This window comes from Nomascus leucogenys, chromosome 24 (genome assembly GCF_006542625.1).
Source record: "Nomascus leucogenys isolate Asia chromosome 24, Asia_NLE_v1, whole genome shotgun sequence".
NCBI lineage: Eukaryota > Metazoa > Chordata > Mammalia > Primates > Hylobatidae > Nomascus > Nomascus leucogenys.
Genome location: NC_044404.1, coordinates 25,337,760 through 25,360,983, shown reverse-complemented (window position 1 = coordinate 25,360,983; position 23,224 = coordinate 25,337,760). Strand labels below are relative to the sequence as shown.

At 39.5% G+C, this 23,224-nt stretch overlaps 1 protein-coding gene across 1 annotated transcript in view; it reads right to left on the bottom strand.

Annotated features, from left to right (window-relative positions):
• Positions 1-23,224, bottom strand: part of MACO1 (macoilin 1) — a 68,078-nt gene that overhangs the window by 38,108 nt on the left and 6,746 nt on the right. The window contains exons 2-6 of the mRNA XM_003271628.2: positions 13,564-13,705; positions 11,535-11,661; positions 6,116-6,239; positions 3,699-3,877; positions 1,649-2,150 (exon numbers count right to left, since the gene is read on the bottom strand). Of these exons, the coding sequence (XP_003271676.1) occupies positions 1,649-2,150; positions 3,699-3,877; positions 6,116-6,239; positions 11,535-11,661; positions 13,564-13,705 (1,074 nt within the window). The remainder of the gene's footprint in view (positions 1-1,648; positions 2,151-3,698; positions 3,878-6,115; positions 6,240-11,534; positions 11,662-13,563; positions 13,706-23,224) is intronic.

Below are 23,224 nucleotides of genomic sequence, written 5' to 3'. Positions count from 1 at the left end.
TAGTGGCATGCGCCTGTATTCCCAGCTACACAGGAGGATGAGGTGGGAGGAAAACCTGAGCCTGGGGAGGTGGAGTCTACAGTTAGCTGTGATCACGCCACTACACTCCAGCCTGAGCAAAACAGTGAGATCCTATCTCAAAAAAAAATTGTGTAGGAGAAAGGATGGTAAATAGTTGTGACAGATGTTTTGTGTATAGCATTTAGTGAATTTGTGGGATATTCCTCTGAAATAGAAGGTCAACTAATTGGTCTTTCTCCCATGGGCATCTGGAGGAGGGTTCTCTTCCATGTGTTTTTTCTGCTGGCACAATGGCCAGAATGTCCTAATAAATGGATATGGATGCCAGCCAGGCAATAGCAATAGCACACTTCCAAAAGTAGCCTGGGGGCTGTGAAACCTCTAAAGCCTGTATTAGTAGAACCCAAATATATCTCGCTTAGTTTAACTGCCAATCAGAAAATTGAAACAAATTAATAATCTAGTTCATACCATTTATAATGCTGGAAAACCTCCCTCCTAGAATAAACGGACTGCCTAAAGGGCTGCCTGAAGCAAGCCAGAGAAAGGAGAATATAACTTACTGGAAGGGGAGAGTTTCAATTACCCTCTTGAGTTACATACACACAAAAAAGCTCCAGTTTAGATCTCAGTTTCCAAATTAAAGATCTGAGGTGAAAGGAACATATTTGTGTTTGCCTAACATACGCCATATAAAATATAGTAAAATTAAGTCTGAGCCAGTCAATGTAATAAAACAATGTTATTCTTTTATGGCCGGGCGCGGTGGCTCACATCTGTAATCCCAGGACTTTGCGAGGCTGAAGCAGGTGGATCACTTGAGGTCAGGAGTTTGAGACCAGCCTGGCCAACATGGTGAAATCCCGTCACTATTAAAAATACAAAAAAATTAGCCTGGCGTGGCGGCAAGCACCTGTAATCCCAGTTAGTCGGGAGGCTGAGGCAGGAGAATCACTTGGAGCCAGGGGGCGGAGGTTGCAGTGAGCCGAGATCGTGCCAGCCTGGGTGACAGGGCAAGACTCCGTCTCAAAAAAAAAAAAAATTCTTTTAATTAAAACGAGAAAAGGAACATTCCTAATTAAACTTCGTGTCTAACACTGTGTTTGTCCATGCATTTTTGTGAAAGAGATTGCTTTTCAAATCTAACTTTCCCAGAGTTATCTAGGATAATTCATATTCTAAGTGCAGAAAAACAAAACAAGCACAAAGTAGTAGGGACAACTTCCTCACCCCTCTCCTGCAATGTACATCTGTTTGACAGAGATTTGCATGAACAAGCACAAACTCTTCTTTTTGTGTTTATGCCAGAAGAACTTTGGACATGCAAACGGAAAAGGACAAGGACCAAAGAAGTGCCTTACAACACGACTAGAAGAATCAAGTTACAGGTCAATTTGTCACATGTGGGAAGTAATCAGTGTCACTCCTTATTTAGAACACTGCAAAGAGCTGAAGTCAATGCTTCAACACGATAACACAAGGTGGCCAACAAACTCATGTAAAACACTACATGTCACTAGTCACAATATCTGATTACGAACAATCCCTACAGGCCCATATAGGAGTATGTCAAGAGTATGTCAAGTTTACTGGGAAGTGTTAGTAAGGACGCAGCACGCGCACTTACCTGACCAGTGCGTCTGGTTTGCTTAGCTGGTTATTAGGAATACAGTTTTCCATTAAGTCCTTGTGTGTACTTGGGCTCTTGCTAGTGCATTTCTGCTTCTTCTCGTTTTTACTAGATGAGGAAGGAATGCTCCCATTTGTGGCGCTATGACTTCGAGGTGAGGAGTTCGCAACTCCACTGGCATTTTTGTAATTTTTTGAGGAAGCAGTGCATGAGTCCTCTTTCAAGAGATTTTCTGTACTTCCCACAAGATCATTATTTAATCTTTTACTATTGATATGGTTTTCCATATACTCAATCTCTTGTATTTTAGAGTCTACTGGTTGTAGAATATTGTTGTTATTTATTCCAAGGTTGTGTTTTTTGGCATCCTTGTCCTTTTCTTTCCCTTTTTCTCGGTATTCTATCTCTGGCAAAGTTGTGGAGAGTTTTTTGTTGGCTGGGATACCTCCATTGTGGTGTATAAGGATTGAAGAATCCATATCAGGTAATCCTTTGGCTGCTACAATACCAAAAACAAACCAACAAACAAAAAGCCCACACCGGAATATTTAGTTTTTTAACAACACAAATTCAACAAACTATTATCTACACTTAAGAAATTCACATTAGTTTGTACACTCATTATATGCTAATCAAGAAGCAAATCCTCATAGCTTACTAGAAGATGTAGGAAAAAACAGAAGAAAATCCAAATACATTTGACAAACTCCACATTTAGAAAATCACCATCATTTATGAAAATGATGGCCACTAAAGGTCTAGTCTTGAAAACAAGATCAGGGTTTTATAATTAGGTCACACTTTGTGTATCAGTCAAATCAAACTCGCCTATCACTGAGGTGAGAGGACAAAGGCAGATCCTAAGAAGTCATATTTTTTTAAGTGCCTGGAGTAAATGAACTGCTAATAACTTTACTGAAAAGAAAGAGGTTAAATGAAACAAAAGAAGAAGAATAATTTTAGGATACAGGACATCTATCCTTTTTCTGGACTCTAGTGTTGAGGTAATAAGGAAGTCTGTATCATTTACCAGACCACTCAGAAAGAATTTTGTGTATCGGGTCTACACATTCCAATTTATTAAAGTCTACTTGAAGAGATATTTTTGCACCACATCAGACAAAAAGATAATTTTGAAATATATTAAATAAAAACATGACCTCAAACTTTCAACTCTCAAACCAATGGAAACTAGCTACTGCCAATTATCTATTTCTATTGGTCAAATGCCCATGAGATAGATTCCATTAGAAATGATTCAATTTAAAATCTGCATTACATTACATGAAGCATTTAGAACATGACCTATCCATCTTGGCTCTATTCAGAAGACATCTGGCTTCTAAAGTTCAATTCTACATGTCTACATCTCCATTGTGCTTATACTTTGGTTCTTGGCTTGCTTCAATTACCAGTTCATGTAGTTCCATACTATTTTGTTGCTGAGAATATATATTTTAAAATATGTAAAACAGGCTGGGCATAGTGGCTCATGCCTGTAATCCCTGTACTTTAGAAGGTGGAGGTGGGAAGATTGCTTGAGATCAGGAGTTCGAGACCAGCCTGAACAACACGGTGAGACCTCACCTCTACAAAAAAAAATTTTAAAAAATTAGCCAGGCATGGTGGCACGTGCCTATGGTAGCAGCTGCTCAGGAGGCTGAGGAGAGAAGATTACTTTGCTCCTAGGAGTCTGAGGCTGCAGTGTGCCCTTTTATCACTGCACTCCAGCTTAGGCAACAGAGTGACACCCTCCCTGTCTCAAAAAACTAAATTAAAAAAAATATATCATAAAATATAAAAAAGATATAAATATATTTTAAAATAATAAAATAAACATATTTAAACACATAGCCTTCAGACAGTATGTAAAAAACTTCATTCACAATCTGTATTTCATTGATCAAATAAAACAATGACCCTGAGGAGGAACACCATTAGACAGAAAAAAACAAAATCCTAGCTACTTTTCCAGAAAAGAAAATTCTACCAAGAGACAAAATAATGACTAGCCTATTGAGCCAACAGCTTTAGGGTAAAGACCTACCTTCCTCGGGCTCTTTTTCTTGCTTCTGTAGCATCTGTTGCTCTGGAGGGAGAGCTTGTTGAAGAAGTTGCATGTAAAACTCGTTCTCTTTTTGTACTTCTTTTTGCTTCCTTAACCGCATTTTGTAGCTTACGTAACTTTTGAAGCCAAAGCCCAAAGTTACCACAGGGTACCCAATACTAGAAAGAAGACAATCCAGCCAGTAACTGTAGGTTTAAAATGAACCACATGTGCCTCAAGCACATGAGAATACCTATGGCTTAAAATTTAAAAATAAATTCTAATTGATGATGGTAGTTGAGAATAGCATTCACTAGACACACAAATAAATGTAATGTCTACTGTGGAAATCAGAAGCAATTGGCACACAGAACAAAACCCCCAGGAACAACAGGACTGCTAGACCATAAGAGGACACTTCCCATTAGACTTTGGCATTCTTCAAATTAATTCAAGGAGTCACCACAGTGACTGTCAGATACAGTGGCTAATGCCTTTGAAGAAATATTGAAGAATTGCCTTATGCATTAGAACTTAGGCAGATACCTGTACCCTTTTTTTTTTTTTTTTTTTTTGGAAATAGAGTCTTGCTCTGTTGCCCAGGCTGGAGTGCAGTGGTGTGATCTCGGCTCACTGCAACCTCCGCCTCCCGGGTTCAAGTGATTCTCCTGCCTCAGCCTCCCGAGTAGCTGGGACTACAGGCCTGCGCCACCATGCCCAGCTAATTTTTGTAATTTTAGTAGAGACAGGGTTTCACCATGTTGGCCAGGATGGTCTCGATCTCTCGACCTCGTGATCCGCTTGCCTCGGCCTCCCAAAGTGCTGGGATTACAGGTGTGAGCCACCACGCCTGGCCTGTATGCTTTTAAAAACTAAAAGGGTAGAGACTTTATGGGTAGCCAAAAGTAAACATTAAGTGTTAAAAAAAAAAAAAAAATCACAAGGACATCTTGATTTTCAATACCAGAAGGCAGGGTCAAATTCAGGTGACTAACTTAATCTTGCTGCCTAAGGGGTACTGTCACCAGCTATTCCTTGAAGATTGGTTCACAAACACTCTGTCATATATAAATTCTGTCATACATAAATTCAAGAATCATTAAAATAAGTATCCGATATGATCAGTGCCAACATTTGGTTTGTATCACCAAATTAAACCAGCTGTACTTAGAACTCTAATCTCTGGGATAGAAAGTTAAATATTTTCATTGAACTTACCAGCCTGCCTAACATCATTTCAAAGCCTCTGCAAACACTGTCAAGCCCACGTAAGTTTCACTAACATGAAAATGTATCAATTTATAATTAGTTTAAATGTGGTCTTACTACAAACTTACAGTGACATGTTTTATTGACCAAGTTCATTTAATTTACTTGTTTGTAAAAAGACTAAAAATACTGGAAACAGTATTTTTTTAGTTGATTACTGTTTATTTTGGTTTCTGCCATAAATATTAGTAAAAATTGGTGTGTTTAGGAGAAACATACATTAGGTGGTAAGTTCCACAATAGATATAAATAAGAACCAAGCTCATTTTTCAAAAATGTTTCATGGTTAAGATTAAATGAATAATATCTTAATATTCATTAACATGTCATAAAGAGAAATAATATTCATTCAAAAATTATTAATAATATTATCTTACTTATAATAGGCTAAGGAAATTCTAAATTATTTTAAGTTTCATGAATTAGCCATATATTTCATCAAGACCTTCTGGAATCATTACCTGATTATAATAAACATAGCTAACATTCATCAGACACCTATGTGCTTGGCATTAAGTTGAATACTTTACATGTATCACTTCAGTTCCTTTTTCCCATGACCCAGTGAGGCAGGTAAGAAAACCATGGCTTAGAGGCAGTGACAAGGCAACACAGCTGTCAGGGGAAAGAGCTGGGATTCGCTCATCTGCCTGAAAAGGAGGGGCTCATGCTCTTTCCAACCATGCTGTACTGCTTTCTGGGTCCATGTAAAATTTCCAAGAATAAATTTACAGTTGAACTTAACATTCTACAGTGAAATGAATTATAGATAAAGAATATATATAATACTGGCTGGGTGCAGTGGCTCACGCCTATAATCCCAGCACTTTGGGAGGCCGAGGCAGGTGGATCACTTGAGGTCAGGAGTTCGAGACCAGCCTGGCCAATATGATGAAACCCTGTCTCTACTAAAAATACAAAAATTAGCCAGGCATGGTGGCACGTGCCTGTAATCCCAGCTACTTGGGAAGCTGAGGCAGGAAAATCGCTTGAAGCTGGGAAGCAGAGGTTGCATAACCAAGATCGTGCCACTGCATTCCAGCCTGGGTGACAGAGCGAGACTCCGTCTAAAAAAAAAAAAAAAAAAAAAAATACACACACACACACACACACACATACACACACACACACATTTATGTAATACTTACCAGTGAGCAGCAAATGGACGACAAAAGTCTACATGAAAGTTTTTGAGATCTTTAAATCTAATGGCTGCTTCAATATAAACAAAGAGGATCCAGAGAGACACTGTAGGCAAACACACTCCCCTTTCTGTGGAAAGCAGCAGAGAGGCAAGCATTAATAAATGATATAGTAACTAACAGATCGATTGTTTGGGAGACTAATTCAACGACAGTAACTTTCATTAAGACCTTCGCCTAAACTAAATTAAAAGGCAAACTGATCCAAACTGAAAGCTTTTATATGACAAATGATTCCACAGAATCACTGATAAAAATAAAAGACAAACATCCTGACAAAAAATATTTACAATGCATGTAAAATAAAGGATTCATAGCCCTGACATACAAAGAGCTCCTACAAATCAATAAAAACTTAAGAAAATAATTTACAAGTCACAAAAGAAGAAATATAGATGGCTAAAAAACATAGAAAAAGATGTTAACTACTGATTAGAGAAATACAAATTAAACCAATCAGATTCCATTTTCTTAACTACTAGATAAAATTTTTAAAGACAGATAATAGCATAGGGAGGGTATGGGGAAAGGTTCATTTTCATACTCGGCAATAATATAAATTGGGGCAACTATTTTAGATAGCAATTTGGCAGTATATTTAAATTTAAATACTTGTACCTTTCTTTTACCCAGAAATTCCACTTCTTTTTCGAGACTGAGTCTCGCTCTGTTGCCCAGGCTGGAGTGCAGTGGTGTGATCTCGGCTCACTGCAAGCTCCACCTCTCAGGTTCAAGCAATTCTCCTGCCTCAACCTCTCAAATAGCTGGGACTATAGGCGCCTACCACCACGACCGGCTAATTTTTTGTATTTTTAGTAGAGAGAGGGTTTCACCGTGTTAGTCAGGATGGTCTCCATCTGCTGACCTCGTGATCCGCCCACCTCGGCCTCCCAAAGTGCTGGGATTACAGGCGTGGGCCACCGCGCCCGGCCCAGAAATTGCACTTCTAAGAATCTACCCTATAGAAACATAAAAGAGTCTTGAGATAAATACATAAAAATATTCACTGGGCTGGGCGCAGTGGCTCACGCCTGTAATCCCAGCACTTTGGGAGGCTGAGGAGGGTGGATCACCTGAGGTCGGGAGTTCAAGACCAGCCTGGCCAAGATGGTGAAACCCTGTTTCTACTAAAAATACAAACAATAGCCAGGCGTGGTGGCAGGTGCCTGTAATCCCAGCTACTTGGGAGGCTAAGGCAGGAGAATCGCTTGAACCCGGGAGGCAGAGGTTGCGGTGAGCCGAGATCGCACCATTGCACTCCAGCTTGGGCAACAAGAGCGAAGCTCTGTCTCAAAAAAAAAAAAAAAAAAATTCACTGTAGGGCCAGGTGTCGTGGCTCATGCTTGTAATCCCAGCACTTTGGGAGGTCGAGGTGGGTGGATCACGAGGTCAGGAGTTCAAGACCAGCCTGACTAACGTAGTGAAACCCCATCTCTACTAAAAATACAAAAATTAGCTGGGCATGGTGGCGCACACCTGTAATTCCAGTTACCCGGGAGGCTGAGACAGGGTAGTTGCTTGAATTGCCTGGAGGCGGAGGTTGCAGTGAGCCGAGATTGCGCCACTACACTCCAGCCTGGGCAACAGAGCGAGACTCCACCTCAAAAAAAAAAAAAAAACAATTCACCGTAATATTATTTGCAATAGCAAAAATTTAGAATTTAAATGTTCATCAACAGGAAACTGTTTATGATAAATCTATATAATTAAATATGTTGAAGGTTTCCTAAAGAATGGGGAAGATCTACATTGTCATGGAATGACATTAAAAAAAAATCCTTAAGAACAAGTTGTAGGACAAAGAAATGTTTCTGACACTTAAGTATTGTTCAAAAATTTTTTTTCTGAAGCACAAACTCATATTCCTTTTGTAATTAAAAACAATTTTCAAGGGAGGAAAAAGCAACTTGCAACAAAATAAGATGCAAATAAAGGCAAATGTCCATTGGCTTTTAGAATCAAAATCTGCAGGCTAAGGTCCATCTATATCAGGACATGACTAATAACGGGATATTTATGAATGTGGACTACATGGGCATGAGGGTAGAAAAAATCAGTGACATGAGGGCTTTTTGCTAAGGATCTTTGGGATGAAACTAAAGAAAAATCATAGTATCTTGAAACTAGGAAGATCATTTTGCCTAACTTCCTCATTTTCTTGAAGAGTAAACCCCAGAGTTTAAACAAACTGGGCCCAAGTTCACAGAGACAGTACTAAATCTGCTTCTGAGGAGAACCTCCCTTAGTCCTAGTACCTGAGTGAAGTTGACACTGGATGCTCTGTGAAGCCAGCTAATGGTCTCAACCATTCTTATGAATTTAACATATCAAAAATAGGTACTTTTTTTCCTTTTCTTTTTTTTCTCTTTTTTTTTTTTTTTTTTGAGACAGAGTCTCGCTCTGTCGCCCAGGCTGGAGTGCAGTGGAGTGCTGGAGTGCAGTGGAGTACATGTGCGATCTCAGCTCACTGCAACTTTTGCCTCCTGGGTTCAAGTGATTTTCCTGCCTCAGCCTCCTGAGCAGCTGGGATTACAGGCACACACCACCATGCCTGGCTAATTTTTGTATTTTTAGTAGAGACAAGTTTCGCCATTTTGGCCAGGTTGGTTTTGAACTCCTGAACTCAAATGATCTACCTGCCTTGGCCTCCCAAAGTGCTGGGATTGCAGGTGTGAGCCACCATGCCCAGCCCAAAAATAGGTATTTTCACAATGTGGGAGGAAGAATAGCAACCCACAGGACAATGCATTTTCAAAATCATTTCAAAATGCACTTTCAAATATTTATCTGCCCTATTCTCTATACTAATTTATAAGGTTATTATAAACATAATAAGCACATTATACAAAAAAATAGAAAAATTGGACAAAATACCTGTATTATACATTTATGAAATAAACAAAATCACATTGAAAGCATTTTTGAGCAGGTATAATAATCATATTGTACATACAGTTTTATATCCTGTTTTTTTTCCCCTCTTAACCACCAGGAAAAAAGCTTATGCTACAATATTATTCTTTGTAATCATATGTAATTTCATCAACCATTCCTAATATTGTCAGGAAATAATTTTAAATTTTAACAACTACCCCAAGTTATAGGAAGTGCACTCATATTTGTCAGCCCAATAAGAGCAGTTTTTTGTTTCGTTTAAGAACTAGTCATCCCAAATTAAAACATATTTCATAACTTAGCTATTCCAATATGCATTTTTGAGCCTAGGGCTAAACAGGGGCCAGTAGCATTTTATGACATTAGCTACACTGCTGCCCTGTGGGTCACCCACTGAACTAGTTTCCAATAGGTTCTATTAATAGTTATATGGTTAGTTTCTTCTCCACTACTAAGATATTACTAAAGAAATTTAAGAAATTGCCACAGCTCATCAGAGTCACAGAATATTTGAGGTGGAAGGTTCTTTAGCCATTATTTAGATTACTCCACCTTTATATAACAGAGAAGCTGAGACTTAGGGAGAGTGATGAATGTAAAATGCAGCTCACTAGAAACTGAGGCCCAGGATAAGAAAATACAAATTAAAAACTCGTGGGAAGAAAAATCACTTTAATTAGAGGAAAGCAGACTAAAGAAACTTCATCGTAGCTTATAAATCAAGTCAGATATGAAAGAGTGTGAAACATGGAGAAAATCATGCTCATAGCAGATACTTTAAAAAACACAGCTCAACTATGTCTTCTACATGGGCCAACATCATCATCTTAGCAGTTCTGAGAAGAGGATGAATGTTGGTCCAGACAGCTTTTATTATTATTTGGTGCTCCCTCTCTGGTCAAAATCCTACAGGTTGTAGCTAGGCCCAAGAATCAAGTTTCACACAGCTTTGCAGACAAATTTGACTCTGACAGCCAATCCTCAAATCCTAGTGCATACCAAGCTCTGGCTTTCACAGTGGGCTGAGGCTGTCAAAATATCTCATCTGATCTTAGTATGAAGTAACAGAAGTATAGCTCTAAGAAGTAGGGAGCTGTACTCTAGTCAGAACACACCTGCAACAGAGTAGAGAACCACTGAGGTAGGCAGACTAGGAGGGTGAAAGTGCTTAAAATATATAATGAAAAGATGATGAAACCAGAGGTGTTCTTGCCTACAGAAAAGACTTAAGAGGTTATGACAGTGTCTTTAAATCTCTAAAGAAATGTTAACGCGGAAGGGAGATTACATTCATTCAGTGTGGCTCTAATGCAGAGGTTCAATGTTTGGGATTGAGGGGATGGTCTGGTAGGTCCCTTAATATTTTTTTATTTTGTTTTCTTTTTTTGTGTGTGTTTTTTGAGATGGAGCCTCGCTCTGTCACCCAGGCTGGAGTGCAGTGGTGCAGTCTCGGCTCACTACCACCTCTGTCTCCCAGGTTCAAGTGATTCTCTTGCCTTGGCCACCCGAGCAGCTGGGATTACAGGCATGTGCCACCACACCCAGCTCATTTTGGTATTTTTAGTAGAGGTGGGGTTTCACCATGTTGGCCAGGTTGGTCTCAAACTCCTGACCTCAGGTGATCTGCCTGCCTTAGCCTCCCAAAGTGCTGGGATTACAGGCGTGAGCCACTGCACCTGGCCCCCCTGACATTTTAAGGAAAAGTTTTATACATTCCCTTATATTTTTCTGGGAAAACCTCTTTAGATCCTCTAAGAAATCAGCAAGCTGTGGCTTAGTCCGGATACTTAGGAGGCTGAGGTGAGAGGATCATTTGAGCCCAGGAGTTCAAGTCCAGCCTGGGCAACACAGTGAGACCCCATCTTAAAAAAAAAATAGAAAATTTAAAAAAAGAAATAAGCCCCAAAACAGTTAAGACATACTGGGTCAAAATGTAAGGAAGAAAATTCTGGCTTAATATGAGGAAGAACTTGATTTTATAGCTGCCCAAAAACAGAGTACGGTACCAGGAACGGTAGGTAAGTTCCTTGTCACTGTAGGTTTTCCATCAGAGGTAAAACCACCACGTGCCAGGGATGCTGTGAGGATTCTTGTGCCAGATTAAGGGTTCATCTAAATGACATTCCTTTCAATGATGAAATTCCATGAACATTTTTTTCTTTTTTGGCACATGGCTGTCTTCAAGTATACCCAAATAGAAATCAGTCCAACTATTTTTTTTTAAAAAGACATATTCAGAGTGAGAGCTGGTACCTGCAATGCCTGTAACTGAAATATCAAATCATAACAGCTTAAAGTTTTTATTCAAATAATGAAAAAAGATACACATTTTTGAAGGTATATTATAATCTATTAAAACTTTAAAATGTCCACATTAAACTCAACTCTAAATAATGTATTCAAAGAAATAACCACATTTAAAAATTTGAACCTAAGATTTCTATCCATCTAAGAAATCATTAAGACTTACCTGTGTGCCATACGTACTGAACCCATACATATGTGCTAGCAGCAAAAAAAAGCCACTGTATGGGGATGAACAGCAGGCATATTATATTTGATGTGAATGCTACACAAACAAAAAATACTGAGAAGGCCTAAAGGGAAAAATAAAACAAAGTAAAAGATACATCTTAGAACCTGTTATTTTCAACCACACGTTGTTAACCATATGTTGGACAAAATTATTGAAACTGCTAAGAGATAACTTGGTAACTATAGAGCAAATTCACAAAAGGAAATTTTAAACATTTAAAATCAACCATATAAAAACTAGCGGTTACTTTAACATTAAAGAATACTACTACTTTATGGTCCTCAAATCATGAAAAAGAACTGGATCAGAATGAACTGAGGTGGGACCACAGTGAATTCGTTTGGATTCCAAATAAATGTGGGTTACCTGAAAGAACTAGAATTTTTTTTCTTTTTTCTTTTTTGAAATAGAGTCTCGTTCTGTCACCCAGGCTGGAGTGCAGTGGTGCAATCTTGGCTCACTGCAACCTCCACCTCCCGGGTTCAAGCGATTCTCCCGCCTCAGCCTCCTGAGTAGCTGCGACTACAGGCACTTGCCACTACACCCAACTAATTTTTTGTAATTTTAGTAGAGACAGGGTTTCACCATGTTAGCTAGGATGGTCTCAATCTCCTGACCTTGTGATCCGCCCGCCTTGGCCTCCCAAAGTGCTGGGATTACAGGTGTGAACCACCACGTCTGGCCCTGAAAAAACTAGAATTTTAACACAGAAAAGTCTTCTCTTTCCTCACAAACCATTCCTAAAGAGCTTCATTCTTAAAAGACAGGCTGTCTGCAGCACAGATGAACCATAATATTAGTAAGAAATACACTGATGCTATTAGGTTGGTGCAAAAGTAATTGCACCAAACTAATAATACTTTTAATAATGCAGCTTTCCTCTGGACACCACTACCGCCAATAGAACATGAGCCGAAACCATCTTTTTAAAGCATGGATTTGCTCTGACCAAAGCACCAGGCCTGGGGGGGAGAGTTATAGTTTTAAGATGTGGCTGTAGAACACAATAGAATTAACACATTAATCAAGGGAACAAGCCCAGGCCTGTGCTTGCTCCAACCCAGCAGCTGTCTAAATGTGGTTCGGGGATTTCTGGGGTGTCTTTGAGATCCCTCCAAGGGCTCTTTGAGGTTAAAACTATTTTCGTAACAATACTAAGATGTTACCTGCCTTTTTTACACTCACTCATGCATATGGTGGAATTTTCTGTAAGTTACATGACATGTGATACAGTAACAGACTGACTTCAGAAGCAGATATGAGAATATAGGTGTCTTCCATTGAGCCAAATATTAAAGAGATGTACAAAAATGGAGCCACTCTTCTATATTCTGTTTGTTTTAGAAAATATAGCTATTTTTCACTTAAAAATGTAATTTCTATTAACATGTAATGGGCTTATTATTATGTTTAAGTGCATTAATAAGTGTGTGTTTTAAATTTTTCTCGGTTTTAATTTCTAATACAGTAAATCTGGATAGATATAAGCCACATTAACAAAGGCTCTCTGGAGTCCTCAATAGTGTTTACGAGTGAAAAGGGGCCCTGAGACCAAAACGTTTGAAACACTACTCTAACTCGAATCCAATCACTAACCTAGCAACAGGGAACCCAGAAACACTTCAAAGCAGGACTGAGCAATTTTTTTTAAGGTAGGAACGGCCTTTATTGGTTGCAATGGGAAACGGAAGAGGAGGGAATATGCCATCCCCAGACTAGGCTGCCGCCCTCCAAAAGCCTGAGTAATTATTGCTTCCTCCACTGTTCTGTTTCACTGGAATGGGAGAGGAGGAGAAAATGTAACTATTTGATCAACGGGTTTAGACAAAATAGTTTAGAGGTCAATTTCAGTTAACAGACCCTATTAGCTAATCCTAACATAGTCACTTGAGTATTGCTAATAACATCTACTCTAACAGCTGAACGGTCCCCACAAATGGAAAATGAGTATTAGCAGACATACCAGTCCCTGGTATCTGAAGGAATCATAGACGCTTCTGATGAAAAGCCAGAATGGCCACAGGTATTCAAATCTGAACTCCAGGACAAAATCTGCTAGAAGGACAAGTGCCCACACCACCAGGAATTTCAGGTATAAAAATGTACTGCAAAATATAAAAATAAAGAATTAATTTAAGGTCATTTGTGAATAACTAGAAATAGAAAATTCACTGTTTCTGTTTAAGATGACAAAAAAATACCTCCATATATCATGAAAACAATGGAGATAAAGCACAAAAAAGAGATGCTGCTGTGGCCCATCTGCATTTTAAATGCTCTGGTGTTCATTCTCAGACCCAAAACTATCAAGATAAGATGATAACCAAAACTGCTTAATTCCACTTAAGATGGAAAAAAAACCATTTAAATCCCACCACTATTTTAAAAATGTGCTAAGTGTCTGACTTCAAAATACTGCAACACTCTCAAAATTACAGCTTTCAAGCTGTTCTTCATTAGAAGAAAATGTCACAGTTGAAAGGCTTCAAATTTGCTGTTTCCCCACCCCTATACATCTGTTTGAAGAGTCTTTGAAATTCTTGATGCACATCCTTACATGCTTAAAGAATTCTGTCTTTTTTTTTTTCCCTTTTTTCCTCTTGCCTCTGTATATAGTATTCATCTGCATTAACCAAACAAAAACCAGATGACTTCCCCAAATAGACAGAAACAAACTTAGGGAGCAGATGCTAATCACTACCAAGGGCTGTGAAAGCATAAAAATGTACATTAAAGAAAAAAATCCTTAAACATCTAAGCCATGCTCCAGCTGAGATATAAATGTGTGTTCCCAGTTCCCTCTGGACTTGTGTTAAACAGAAACACTCAGACAAGCCAGTTAGGACACATATGTAACCACTGCAGTAGGTCAAACAAGGACACAGAAAAAAATATTATTTTTCATATACTCTATAGGTCAATTTTCCAGTTCATTAGTTGCATAATGGACAACAGAGGCCTTTAGATTCTACTTGTTAACAAGCCTCTATTTCTGTGCTCCTAATCCTGCCAATTCTGGAGGTCAAATTTAGGTATTAAAAAATATTTTCCACAATGTACAAATTGGAAATCCCTAAAATTCACTTTCATTTGGGATAAAGCCTTGCACAGTATTTTGTAGTACAAATATTTCAATACTCATGTGATCGAATTAGTCATTTAAAAAAACAACAAAATTAAGATTTTTAATAAATAATTTTGAAATATATTCCAATAAGATACAAAAGACTTACATACTTGGAGGAAAAAAACAAAAACAAAAGCAAGAACTTAAAGTAAAATAATAAAAAGAAAAGAGAAAAAAAGAAAAAAGAAAAAAAAAAAAGCAGGATCCAGCATTGAGGATTTATTTTGTGCCCTTTGAAGCCATTCAGGCAAGAAATGTCAAGAACAGAAACATTTGACCCTCAATGATACAGTATTCACAGTGATACATAATTTGTCATCTAGGGTCGATTTCTAATATTTATCCTTAGAACTTCTTTAGGTCTGATAATAAGTTTCTACTAAGAGGTTTGCCATAAAGGAATCTGAAGCAAATCACAAAAGAACGCAATCTTTTTTTTGTTTGTTTTTGAGACAGGGTCTTGCGCTGTCTCCCAGGATGGAGCGCAGTGGCACGATCATAGCTCACAGCAGCCTCAATCTACTGGGCTCAAGTGATCCTTCTACCTCAGCTTCCCAAGTAGGTGGTAATATAGGCATGTGCCACCACGTTTAGCGATCTTTTTTTTTTTTTTAATAGAGATGGGGGTCTCACCATGTTACCCAGGCTGGTCTCAAACTCCAGGGCTCCTCCTGTCTCACCCTCCCAAAGTGTTGGGATTTCAGGTATGTGCCTGGCCAGAACACAGTCTTGAATCCTAAGTCCCACCTTTTAGTTTCATTTCACTAGAGTTCTGCTGGCCAGATGAAGATAGAGCCCTTGTAATTCTCACTCGTTAAATCCATAACTGACCTAGTGGAGAGCAATGCACATTTTATTACAAAGAACAAATGAGGGCCAGGCACAGCGGCTTATGCCTGTAATCCCAACACTTTGGGTGGCCAAGGTGTCCAGGAGTTCGAGACCAGCCTGGGCAACATAGTGAGACCCCATCTGTACAAAAAATTTAAAAATTTAAAAAAAATTTAAAAGGTGTGGTGGCGCACACTTGTAGTCCCAGCTACTCAGGAGGCTGAGGTAAAAGAATTGTTTGAACCTGGGAGGTCCACGCTGTAGTGAGCCACGACTGTGCCACTGCACTCCAGCCTGGGTGACAGAGCAAGACCCTGTCTCAAAACAAAAACAAAAACAAGAAAAACACAAGTTTCTCATGCAAGTATTCGGGAGCACAAATCTAGTTTGAAACTACATTTCCAAGGTGCTTGACTTTAAAACCAAGAGTTTTTTTCCTTGTGTCTAGAACCGTTTTTACGTTTTGAAAAATGAATAACAGCCTCTCCACCATGGTTTCAGAGCATTTTTTAAAAAATGGCATAGCTAGAAGCAGTGGCGTGCACCTGTAGTCCCAGCTATTTGGGAGGCTGAGGTAGGAGGATCATTTGAGCCCAGGGGTTCAAGTCCAGCCTGGTCAACAAAAGGAGACCCCATCTCTTTACTTACTTATTTATTTATTTATTTATTTTTTTTTTTTATTTTATTTTATTTTTTTTTGGAGACGGAGTCTCGCTGTCGCCCAGGCTGGAGTGCAGTGGCGCCACCTCGGCTCACTGCAAGCTCCGCCTCCCGGGTTCACGCCATTCTCCTGCCTCAGCCTCTCCGAGTAGCTGGGACTACAGGCGCCCGCCACTACGCCCGGCTAATTTTTGTATTTTTTAGTAGAGACGGGGTTTCACCGTGGTCTCGATCTCCTGACCTCGTGATCCGCCCGCCTCGGCCTCCCAAAGTGCTGGGATTACAAGCGTGAGCCACCGCGCCCGGCTATTTATTTATTTATTTAAAGACTGAGTTTCACTCTATTGCCCAGGCTGGAGAGTGGTGGCATGATCTCAGCTCACTGCAACCTCCACTTCTCAGGTTCAAGCAATCCTCCTGCCTCGGCCTCCCAAGTAGCTAAGACTACAGGTGCACACCACCACACCACGCCCAGCTAATTTTTGTATTTTTTTAGTAGAGACATGTTTTCACCATGTTGGCCAGGCTGGTCTCAAACTCCTGACCTCAAGTGATCTGCCCGCCTTGGCCTCCCAAAGTGCTGGGATTACAGGCGTGAGCCACTGTGTCTGGCCAAGACCTCATCTCTTAAAAAAAAATAAAAGGCATGGAAATATATTCTTTTTCCTGATTAATCCTTTTCCCCATGGAGCTATCTCTGGAATGTAGCTGAATGAGACATGAAGGGTACCCCATCAGGTCTAGTCCTTACCATTCCCAAAGTGGAGAAGAAAGAGTATCACCAATTGCTTTCTGCCCAAAATGCCCCCAAGGCATGGCAGGATCCCAGTCAGACCCCAGTCAGATCCTGCCATGGCAACATTCCGCTTCACTATTTAGATAGCATTATCCAAAGAATGGCAGCCTGTTGGATACGTACTTTCTAATAATTCAGTCATTTAAAACTAAGGCAGTTCAAAAATTACCATCTTTGTTAGTGACAATTCTTTTCCAATTGCATAACTTTAAGGCGGGGTTCCTTTTGATACATTTCTTTTCAAACAACTGCTTTCATACCTTTGATGTTCCTTGACACCCAGTTCTTACTGAGTCACAGTTTAGAAGTATAGATATCTAAGAAAACTTGATCTTTTACAAACATATGCCATACCCTCAACTTTCCTTTGGCTCTCCTTTCAGGCAGGCCTGCCTCTAAAATCAAGAGACAACCTAATTAACAAAGCTAACTTTCTCTAAGACTAATCTTGAATTCTATTGAGTCATTTTAGTCTTAGAGGTTTTAGAAGTTTAAGACAGCTGCCTGATTCAGTATTCATTTAGCCCTCTCCATCAGTAAATGATGCCTCTTATCCTTCTGTAGGTACATGTACAGAAGTTAAAAGACAAGTAATCTAAAATGACTGCTCATCAGAGTAAAAGCTCTAATTCCTCTCCTTTCATATTCTGACGGTCATAAGATTTTTGCCAAATCTAAAGAGATGACATTCCAAAGGATGAGAAAATTAGGCAGGGATTTAAGCCATCATGGCATTCTAAAATATTTCTTTTAAACTATGAAGAAAATATGATTAAATATAAAATACTTTTATACATAGTTCGTTATATGACTCATGGCTAATTTGATGTTACCTTGATTCTCTGATCCAAATAAATTTGCTAATAACTATACTGTATCTTAAACAAAATTTTAAAGCATAACTGCAACAAAAAGATATTTTCCAAAATAATATATTGAAACAAGGACAAATGAGTAACATCTTCTGATGGTCTTGTAAGCTTCTATTCTGAGTGCCAATGAAATTAAGCAGTCTTATGCAATTGTTAGGCTTAATGGTGGTGACTCTATCAAAGTGAATATTAACTATAAGATTTTCCCCCCATTCTATTCCTACCTTTGCCATTTACAACCATTTTTTACCTCAATCCATTTAGCAGGACTCTCCATCTATAGATTAATCATCTATGATTAATGAGAAACAGTATTCAACATTCTTCTTATTCCAAGTAAAGTGCACCTTTTCTCCAGTATCTCTAGCTGCTTATCATCTAGATCATTTTCTGGAGCCCACACAATTACCATGAGCTGGCCATCAATCCTTAGTACCTGACCTTTTCCCTAGGCAGACTAATGGCCATTTAGTTCATTTGGTCCTCACTACAGAAATGAGTCTGTGGAATATTTCACTGGCTCTGCTAGTAGCCATCCATCTCAATCCCAGCTTTCCTGTCCTCTTGGTAATGGCAACTGTGAGTCACCTTTTGCATTCAGTATCTGCCATGATACTTCCTAGACCAAACTGCTTTATCTTTTCTGTTATCCAATATCTCTCCCTACTGGACATCACCTCTAGAACATTTGTTCAGCCCCTTATCTGGCTTGTACTCTACCTGAAGTCTCACACTGGCCATTTGTTAATTATAGCCTTGCTAATCAAAGTATTGGTCTCTGGACTAGCAGAATCACCATCACATACGAGCTTTTTAGAAAAGCAGAATTTCAGGACCTATTTAATCTAAGCCTTCATTTAAACCAGATCCCTAGGCTACTTGTGCATACAATCAAATTTTAGAAGCACTGGTATATAATATAAATTTCTCATTGTCATGGAATTTCCACTCAATTACAGGATGTCTCAGAAAAAAGACATTGCCCTAATCAGATAATCAGTACTTATCACCCAACGGTTGACTCTCCTCCTCATAACTGGGAACATTCAAACTGTTCAGGGTTAGTTCTTCCATTTTTCTACATTTCTTTCTGAGTCAAAGCCAAGATCCCTACCTAAGTACAATTAAAACTAAACGAAGCACTTCCATTGCTACTCATCCTTCGGCACACAGCACAAATATCACTTCCTCACAATAAGCCGCCCTAACCCCAAAGTAAAGACTAGGACCCCATTACATACTCACATAGCATCCTGTACTATAAGAACACTGAATCACAATGATAATTAAATAATATTTTGTGTAATTAGCTGTTCGGATGTAAAGTCCACAAGAAAAAAGGAGCTTCCCATTTTGTTCCCTGCTTTATCTCCTTAGTGCCCAGCACAGTACTCTGACTACAGAAGCTTAACTATTTTTTTTCTCAAAAAATATTTGTTGAGGCCAGACGCAGTGGCTCACGCCTATAATCCCAGCACTTTGGGAGGCTGAGGCAGGTGGATGACCTGAAGTCAGGAGTCCGAGACCAGCCTGGCCAACATGGTGAAACCCCGTCTCTACTAAAAATACAAAAAAATTAGCCAGGCAGATGCCTGTAATCCCAGCTACTCTGGCGGCTGAAGCAGGAGAATCTCTTGAACCCAGGAGGTGGAGGTTACAGTGAGCCGAGATCATACCACTGAGCTCCAGTCTGGGCAACAAGAGCAAAACTCCGCCTCAAAAAAAAAAAATGTTGAATGAATGATCTGTAATGTAGAAAAGTGTTCAGGACTGACAGTAGGACTTTTACCAAAGCACATACTTACAATGAATATAGAGGGAGAGATGACACACAGGTGACTGACTGGGAAGGTATCTGGACAAAACAACAACAACCAAGATAACCAACGCAGCTTCTGCCTGAAGTATTACCATGAACCTGCTCCCATCTGTTCTGAATGTTCTTCACTATGAAGAAACAAATTTAATAAGCCTTGTTCTAGATGCCAGACTATCACTCCATTTGGCCTACCTGCCACTGGCTCTGACGACAGCAGTGGTTCTCAAAGTATCTTCTAGTAAGCCAGACACTAAAGAGCTATGCAAAAATGTAAAACCACACCAGTCTACTCATGAATTTATTAATTTATTGTTACTTTTCATTTTTTTTTTTTTTTGAGACAGAGTCTCACTCTGTCGCCAAGGCTGGAGTGCAATGGCATGATCTTGGTTCACTGCAACCTCTACCTCCCAGTTCAAGGGATTCTCCCACCTCAGCCTCTCGAGTAGCTGGGATTACAGGTGCCTACCACCATGCCTGGCTAATTTTTGTATTTTTAGTAGAGATGGGGTTTCGCCATGTTGACCAGGCTGGTCTCGAACTTCTGACCTCAGGTGATCTGCCCGCCTTGGCCTCACAAAGTGCTGGGATTACAGGCGTGAGCCACTGTGCTCGGCAATTTATTTTTACTTTTAAGTGAATTAATGTTTTAAATTTTTCTATTTTAACTTTTTTCTTTCTTCTTTTTTTTTTTTCCCCAGAACTGGGGTCTTCCTTTGTTGTCCAGGCTGAAGTGCAGTGGTACAATCATAGCTCACTGCAGCCTCAACCTCAACCTGGGCTCAAGTGATCCTCCTACCTCAGCCTCCAGAGTAATTAGGACTACGGGCACATACCACCATGCTTGGCTAATTTTTTTTTTTTTTTTTTTTTGTAGAGATGAGATGTCGCTATGTTGCCCAGGTTGGTCAACATAGCAAGATCCTGGGCTCAAGTGATCCTCCTACCTTGACCTCCCAAAGTGTTGGGACTACAGGCATGAGCCACCACATCCAGCTAGTTTTAATTTCTAATACAGTAAATATTGATAGATATAATCCATATAAACCAAATCTCTGTGATATTCTTTTTTTTTTTTTTTTTTTTTTTTGGAGACAGTTTTGCTTGTTGCCCAAGCTAGAATGCAATGGCATGATCCTGGCTCACCGCAATCTCTGCCTCCTGGGTTCAAGTGATTCTCCTGCCTCAGCCTCCCAAGTAGCTGGGATTACAGGCATGCACCACCATACCCAGCTAATTTTTCATTTTTAGTAGAGACGGGGTTTCTCCATGTTGGTCAGGCTGGTCTCGAACTCCTGACCTCAGGTGATCCACCCATCTTGGCCTCCCAAAGTGCTGGGATTACAGGTGTGAGCCACAGCATCCAGCCTCTATCATTTTTAAGAGTATAAAGAGATCCAGAGACAAAAAAATTTTTTGACCAAAAAAAAAAAAAAAAAATATATATATATATATATATAAAGTTGTGTGTGAGCCTTAACATAAAATAAACTGGAACCACTGCTGCATTCTGCAGGCACCTCCTTGTATAAAATCCAAAAAAGGGGAGCAGGCTGAGAAGACCAAGCTGTTCCATATTTCTCTTTTCTATTCTAGGCCTCCTGCATACTGCAAAGGGAACCTTTCTAGTGTCAATTACACACACACACATGTGCGCGTACATGTGCAGCCACTGCAATGACAAATCTAACAGTGTGAAATATGCCCTTTTTTGTTTGTTTTTTTTTCAGAGACAGAGTCTTACTCTGTCTCCTAGGCTGTAGCGCAGTGGTACGATCATAACTCACTGCAACCTCCAACTCCTGAGCTCAAGCGATCCTCCCACCTCAGCCTCCCAAGTAGCAAGGGTGACAGGCAAGAGCCACCATGCCTGGCTATTTTTTTTCCTTTAAAAATAAATAAATAAATAGGGTACCTTATGCCTTTCACTAAGGTGTAAGTACTTTGTACTGTTTTTGCAACTTTTCTGTTTAATTAAATCTAAAATTATTTCAAAATGAGAAGTTAAAAAGAAGCAACACATACTTGTTATTAAAAAGGTTATATAATGTATAATAATATAGAAGCCCTTAGTAGTCCTGCCCCAAGATGATTGCTGTTATATAACTCATATAGTTTGTTTTTTCTATATAAACAAATGTGTTTCTTTCTTAACAAAAACAGGTTTCTGTTTGACATGTCCACTTCTTTTTTTTTTTTAGTTTTTTATTTTATTTTTCTTGAGACAGTCTCACTCTGTCGCCCAGGCTGGAGTGCAGTGGCACAATCTCGACTCATTGCAACCTCTGCCTCCCGGGTTCAAGCAGTTCTCCTGCCTCAGTCTCCCAAGTAGCTGGGGTTACAGGCGCATGCTACCGCGCCCAGCTAATTTTTATATTTTTAGTAGAGACGGGGTTTCGCCATGTTGGCCAGGCTGGTCTTGAACTCCTGACCTCAGGTGATCCACCCACCTCGACCTCCCAAAGTGCTGGGATTACAGGCGTGAGCCACCGGGCCCAGCCATGTCCACTTCTTTACATAGAATTTCCCTTATCCATTTTAGCAGCAACACAGAGTTCCACATAGAATTTACATTGTTCTCTGCAGTCTCCTAACTTCTCTTTCTGTACTCTTTCAACAGTGCCTTGCAGCTTTTTAGTTCTCTATTCCTCAGGTTTGTTTCCTATAAAATGGCAATAACTACTCTGCCTATTTCACACTTGTGAGGATAAAATGAGATAATACGAAAACATTTGGAAAAGTTACAAGTATGATAGAAATGTAAGGTGTGATTAAGCAGATTACTATCAATTATATGAAGCATAATTTTGATTCCCTTATGAAATGAATTTCTAAAGTTTATATAATGTTAACAGGTTTTTTTAGCGCCTGTGAGTTGTTTTCTCTCTCCTCCTATGTTTCTTCACCCCTCCCCTTCCTCAACCCCATAGACTCCACACTGTTAAAAGTATTCTTGAAACAGAAATTCTAAAACTCACCACCTGCATTAGGTTACAATACCTGTCCTTGATATCTCTGTGGTCTATACAGACCTTTATAAAAATGTTATACTACAAAACTGTGAAAACCTTTTTTAGCGATTTCCATTCTAGATTTTTTTTTCCTTTAAATTGGGGGCTGGTTATGGTGGCTCACGCCTGCAATATCAGCACTTTGGGATTATATTAACCACCACGCCCAGCCAATTCTCTTTTTATGACACAGGGTCTTGCTCTATTGCCCAGGCTGGAGTGCAGTGACACGATCATGGCACACTGCAGCCTCAAACTCCTGGGCTCACGTGATCCTCCCGCCTCAGCCTCCTGAGTAGCTGGGACTACAGGAATGTGACACCACACCCAGCTAATTTTTTTGAATTTTAGTAGAGATGAGGTCTCACTATGTTACCTAGGCTAGTCTTGAACTCCTGGACTCAAGCGGTCCTCTTGCCTCAGCCTCCCAAAGTGCTGGGGTTATAGCCGTCACACCCGGCCAAAAATTCTTATTACATCTGAGCAAGACAACTCAAGCCTCAGACAG